Below are 6148 nucleotides of genomic sequence, written 5' to 3' on the forward strand. Positions count from 1 at the left end.
CTACAACACCTCTGGGCAATCTTTCGTTAGTGTCACACTAGTACATAAGTAGAGTAGCGCGTAATCATTTCTCATCTTTCCCAGTTGGTACTAGCGTATTACACATTTCTTGCGCTTTAGTGTGGCAGTTGTTGTCGCAACAGGTACTGTACTGTCATTTTACTGAGCCTGACTAAGCTGGCGGCCAATTCGGGAAAGTCTAGCGAGAGCGCACTAACGAAAGATACCCCCGGCGTCGTTGTATAATGCCCATAACCACTCACCCCTATTATCGCACGCCTACAGCGCCTGCAACGCCCGCAACGCCCGCAACGCCTACAACCCCTAAAAGCCTACACCGCCTGTAACTGCACACCTATCACTGTGCGCCTACTACCACCTATTAAGCGATAGGCGTACAGTGGTAGGCGTTATAGGTGTTATAGGCGCTGTAGGCGTACGATAATAGGCGTATGAATAATTACAGAGTATATATTGAAATTACGTGATATACGGCGCTATAAGGACAAAGCAAAAGCGGCTAGCGTTGCGCAAAAAAATTACTTGAAGTAGTTTAGTGGTGGTGCGAAATAAGGATGTCGTGGTGCGAAATATAGGCAGCCCTTGAATCGTGCTGCCTGAACTGCGAAGCATCTGATGATGAAGCGCGACTTGTCGCAGTCACTCGCCGCAGTCCGTTTCGCGAATTGCTTTCCCAGCCCGTCTCAGTCTTGGCTCAAGCAGCCACCAAATTGAACTTGACTTCGAACTCGACTCGTTCAACTGAACTTGACCCGAAAAGTGGAACTGGTCGCAGCACCAGACGAGACGCTGCCTCGACTGGGATTCTCTCTGCCGCAATGGGCACTCCTCGGTTCGCTTGACCCCGTACTAGGTGGCCATCATCTAGAGACTCTAGGGACGTTGCTAACAGAACACGATCCCGTCTCAACACGTCTTCACCCGCCACAAACCATGCCTTTTGTCCATCTATAGCCCTTGAAGGCCTTGCCACAACAGTATGTTCCATCGCAGCATGAAGTCAGGAGATGGCGGCCACTCTCGCGATCGATTCTTCCACTTTCTACGAGAAACAAAGGAGAACGCTCGAATCGGATGACGATCTCCTCAATCACAACCTTTGGGCGCTAAACTGGTAGGAACTGATGACTGATGGCACTGCATAAGAAGCCTTTTAGCATCGAGCGCACCTCTGCGTCCTATTGCCGGTAAGAGTAAGGTGACCAAACTGTTGCGTCGACATACTGTGATGATGCTCGTGGATGGCCAGCTATTAGGGCCAGCCCTGGACTGACCTCCACTGTTGACCAGCACGAGTCGACTATTCTGATCGACTGGCGGCACCATTACTCGTTTCCGAAGTCCCAGACTCTATTTCTGCCGGGATGTGCACCCCATGTTTTTCGGTCGTCGTTCTGTGGCTTTTCCAGGTGAATTTAGCCGCCCACAGCCTTCGGCGCTTGTCGAACCACCTCCTGTCCAGTCATATCTCGGCCATACAAGCCCTAAAGCACGCCGCAGCTAGTTCCAAGACGGATCTATGGCCTAACCTTTCACCTTGGAGGATATTTATTGCCAGCTGTCGATACGCTGGTGGGGATTGCCGATGGCTTCGAGTCTACAATGCCCTCGTCTTCAAAGCGAGGTCCCAGTGGGGACGTTGACCAGATATCCTGCAGGTCAATGGGAACGAAACTGGCAATTCAGTTCGCACAGGTATTTAAAGATTAATCCTTGCTGGATAGAACCCCAACATCCACGACGAGTACAATGTTGGGTGCCGATCCGGGATGGTGTCTTCGGGTGGTTGCAGTCGGCTCGAGCAGTCGGCCACGGAGTAAGCCTTGAGCGCTGACTCTCTTCCTTGTCTTCGCATGGCCAATATCCGACATGCCGCACTGCGATGTAGACACCCTTAACCTCTAATGCAAGCCACACGCAGCCGTATCAGCGGCTATTCATCCTCTTGCGGGGCCCGGGACATCCTAGGTCGTCCAGAAAGCCACGGGCCATGCCGATAGTTTGGGCACGGCAAGGCCTGCAGCAGGTCGAGCTCTAGCAGAGCCAGAATTAAAACTGCCTTCGCGGTTCGACAAGGCATAGCAGTCCGGGGCTACAATAGCACCTGCTATGGTAGCACTTTATGGTTTTATGATATTTCAGGCACAGGAGACGAAACGACATTCTGAGAGTACGCTCATATGTTGTCGCAAGCTCTCGCGGTTCGGAACCATTGCAACTTCAGATTTAAGGTCGTCATCCTGTCCTGAGCCAGATTCACTCTGCACGATCATCTCCTTCCTTATTGACATATGTTTTCACTCGCATTAACATCGCCGATCATGCTATCACCTCCTCGTCTGCCTCCCTCGCGGTCTTCATCGCAGTGTCAACGGGTCCAAAAGAGCTTGAACTCGTCAAGAAGGGACAAGTTCCGACAAGGAAAGCTGATACGGTGCTGGACGGACGAAGAGGTCTATTGTCACTCGCACATCTCTTCGTGCGGCTGCTGACCAAGTTTACAGGAATCTTACCTTTTTCGGAGTCGGAACCAGAAGCTCCCCTACAAGCACATTGCCCATCACCTCGACAAGTCCGAGCTAGCATGTCGGCTTCATTACCACCACATGGTGGTGGGTCGGAAGGGTCATCACGCCGACGATTCAGAAGATGATGCCTCTGAGGCAGGCTCCGCCTCGTCTCCGAGAAACAGACCACCCGAAAACGGACGAGGAACTGGAACAAGCTGTCAAGGTCCTCATCTGCCTCTGGAGCCTGCTCAGCCCGTGCCAGGTACCCAACCGTGCACCTTGCCAAGCTTCGACACCTTCATCCGTGACACTTTCCACCGAAGGAGTGTCTCGATGCCAGAATCTGTCAACTCCGACGAGAGCATAGCATGGAACGTGCCCTCCCGAACGGAGACATATCCCAAGGTCAACATGAGATCATACAGAAGACTTTCTGGAACGTGGTCACAAGGGGTTATGGATGTGCCTTCACCGACCTTGAAGGAGGATGCCACTAAAGCACAGAGGTCGGGGGATGTCTATGCGGGAAAAGCCAGATCAATGGGTGAAGATGCCATACCTGGCGAACCAAGAGACGTACGGCTATAGCCACATACCTTTACATCAGTTCCATCAGTTCCATGTATCTCAATTTGAGGGGAGGCTTTGGATTTCGGTGGCTACCATTGATGCACACTGGTAATATGCTCCATGTCCACCACCACGTCTAACGCGCCGGTGGGCTGATTACAGATACGCACGAATTCCTTTTGTCAGGCGGCATTGTTGACGCCCGTTACGGTTGATATTGCAATCTTCACTTCAATGCATTTACGGCAGCATGTATGATGTTTCTTTTGGTTTGGGGCCGAGATGTACGGGTACCTTGCCGGCCTTGCACAAGGTGTTTTTGTCCATCATGTGCGCGGAACCCCATGCCTGACAGGGGGCTGTCCAGAAGCCGCAGGTCGTCGAGGTCAGCTCAGAGATTTACCTGGGCAGAGCATACGAAGTGGAGCAGTCTCACGGCCGTTACTAGAGCGAGAGAATAACACTGTGAACCACATGCGGAAGCACATTCGACGATGGGTGGCTAGGCAGTAGGCCACGGTATCGCCCTGTTGGGCTACAATATTCATCAGGATAGAACAAAGGCCGAGGGCATCGGCCTTGCGATCAGTACCCGAGTTAGGGAACAACGTGATCACAGGCAGCGGTCAACTGTAAGGCGCCTGCTGCAGTTGATCGAGTCACAGCAGAGGTCCGCATCCAGGACACCAATCTGATGGAATCATCTCGAAATCCCAGGCGTCGTTTGTAGGGCGTGTTTGTCTTCATTGCTCTACCGACAGTGATTCTCAGGCTGTGGTGCCAAATTTATCCTGGCACGGACGAACTCGGGCGTATGCATGGGGATTATAATTAATGCCGGTCACCTCGAGCCTGGCTTATTAACGGGCTGCGCAGCCTGCAAAGCTGCTACTGTACCTACTACCTGGGGGCAGTATGGTAGGTAAGCGCCTGCTCCCCGCATTTCTTGATGATGTGACAAAATCGGCACCCTACGTGCCAAGCATTGTAAAGACGTCGAGGACCGTCTTTCGGTCTCGACTAGCGTCGTACGCTATCGTACAACCCCTAGAAAGTACAGTACTATGCCCGAAGTCCACGCATTAGCGGGTCTTCGAAATCTTAATTTACTAATTACTTACTAACGCTACTAGCTATAAGGCTGAAATTTTAATATACTAGAGAGCTTCTAGTAATCTACTAGTACTAAGTATTATAACTAATTATAATAAGCTAGTAAGGTATAAATTAAGAAAAAGTCCGGATTTTAGATAATTTTTAAAAATTAAATTATCTTAGAATATTTATACTATAACTACTTTAGATATTATCTATATAATAAGAGAATTAGTATTATTATATAGTAGATATAAGAATTATCTAATATTCTAAGTTAATTAGTAGTTATTTAGTACTAGAATATAGTTTTAAAATTCCTAATTTTTAAACTTTAATAACTTACTTAATTTAGCTAGTTAGACTATATAATTTAGAACTACTAATAGCTATATATATTTTCTATAGGTAGACTAAATTTTAGATTCTAATTCGAACTATTAAAGAAGTTATTTAGAGTCTAAATTTTAACCTTTGACGCGTGAACTTTAGTCACCTAACTGTATATAGTCTAACGAGGCCCTAGGCCCCGTTAAAATAGAACAAGTCCTCCGTAAAATTATATTTAGTAGCGGCGACGAGATAGTTCTCTACCTTAAACTAGAGTCCGTAAGAACTTCTACGCTCTCTCGAGAAGAAGAGGAGCGTAGTCGATCGCCGAGAAGACCGATACTCTTCTATACGAAGCCGATTAAAGGTAAACGAAACCGCCTCAATATCTAGCGAAACTAATCGATAAGGAAAATTTCTAGCTCGAAAGTCTATCTTTTACGCTCGACGAACTTCTTCTAATTTCGTAGCGAAGACTTTCGAGAGTTATATTCTTCGAACGACGAAAGGTAATAAAAATTTCTTATCGAGAAAGGTAAATTATAGTAGTAAATAGTAACTTCTTCTTCTTTAAAAATTTTAGTCTCGCTACTCTTAGATACCTTTAGCTACGAATAATAGCTAGTAACGTATATAAGATATAATAGCGACGGCTACCTCGACGTTCTCGATTATATTCAATTAATCTAGATACTATAAACGATAATATCGCTAAAGAGCTTAATACGTCGATAGAGAAAGAAATATTATTGTTAGAATAAACTCTTTATTAGAATTCTATCTAAACTATACTAGTAGAGACTAAATAGTTATCTAGATTTATCTAGATCTACTCGTACTATCGTAGACGATAGAAAATAATAGATCGATTAAAGAAAGATATATAGTAAGGTCTCTTAAGGGATAGAGTACTATTTAGCTAGGGACGGCTTCGAATATCGAGAGCTAGTTATAAAGCGCTCTCGCTAGCCGAGATAAAAGCTTCTATAAAGAATATATTCTTCTCGAGATTATTTATCTTTCTTCTATCGTATATTATCTTCTACTTATTTTTTACTCGTATTTCGTAAACTATATTCGAAAGCTCTTTTATACTAAATACTATATAAATACTCTCTTAATTCTAATAATAGTAGTATTAGAAATCGATATCTTTATAGAAGAAGCTAATTTATAAGAAATATATAGACTTCTAGAAGAGAATTATTTTAGAAATCTAAAAAGAACTATAGCGGCCCTTACCGACTATCTACGATACTATAGAACTCCCGAAATCTTCGCTTCGATATCTATAGACGGCCTATCGAGAATTACCCTCTTATCTATAGACTAGACGAACGTATCTAGATTCTTATCTAGATAGTAGTATCTATCGTTAGATTTATTTTAAGATATTAGCGGAATAGAGCTCGAAAAGCTCCTAAGATATAAAAATTATCGGAATAATAACGCGATATAAGTTTAACTAATTTATATTAAAAGATAATTAGATATAAAGAAAGTTATTAATAAATATCCTTTAACGAGCCGCGAACGTATCGCTCTAGTAACTTTCTATCTCGAAGATAATATCTTAATATAGTAAAATCTTATATACTAAGATATAAAATATAGTCTCGGAA

At 45.0% G+C, this 6148-nt stretch overlaps 1 protein-coding gene across 3 annotated transcripts; it reads left to right on the forward strand.

Moving 5' to 3' along the window:
• Nucleotides 1-585: 585 nt before the first annotated feature.
• On the forward strand, nucleotides 586-4041 carry HMPREF1120_04429. Of its 3 annotated transcripts, none has more exons than XM_009158560.1 (4): nucleotides 586-998; nucleotides 1168-1214; nucleotides 1312-2474; nucleotides 2526-4041. In XM_009158560.1, the coding sequence occupies exons 3-4, from the start codon at nucleotides 2313-2315 to the stop codon at nucleotides 3117-3119; spliced, it is 756 nt and encodes a 251-aa protein (XP_009156808.1). In that variant the 5' UTR covers nucleotides 586-998; nucleotides 1168-1214; nucleotides 1312-2312; the 3' UTR covers nucleotides 3120-4041. The 3 variants fall into 3 exon arrangements, with proteins under 3 accessions (XP_009156808.1, XP_009156807.1, XP_009156806.1); XM_009158559.1 differs by having other exon boundaries at nucleotides 1168-1208; XM_009158558.1 differs by having other exon boundaries at nucleotides 586-2474.
• The last annotated feature ends 2107 nt before the right edge of the window (nucleotides 4042-6148 follow it).

Source organism: Exophiala dermatitidis, assembly GCF_000230625.1.
Source record: "Exophiala dermatitidis NIH/UT8656 unplaced genomic scaffold supercont1.4, whole genome shotgun sequence".
Lineage (NCBI taxonomy): Eukaryota > Fungi > Ascomycota > Eurotiomycetes > Chaetothyriales > Herpotrichiellaceae > Exophiala > Exophiala dermatitidis.

Excerpts from the sequence above, each read along its gene's own strand:
- HMPREF1120_04429 (XM_009158558.1), top strand. The coding sequence starts at position 2,313 with ATGTTTTCACTCGCATTAACATCGCCGATCATGCTATCACCTCCTCGT. Across the intron at positions 2,475-2,525 it reads GGTGCTGGACGGACGAAGAG|GAATCTTACCTTTTTCGGAG; the intron begins GTCTATTGTCAC and ends CCAAGTTTACAG.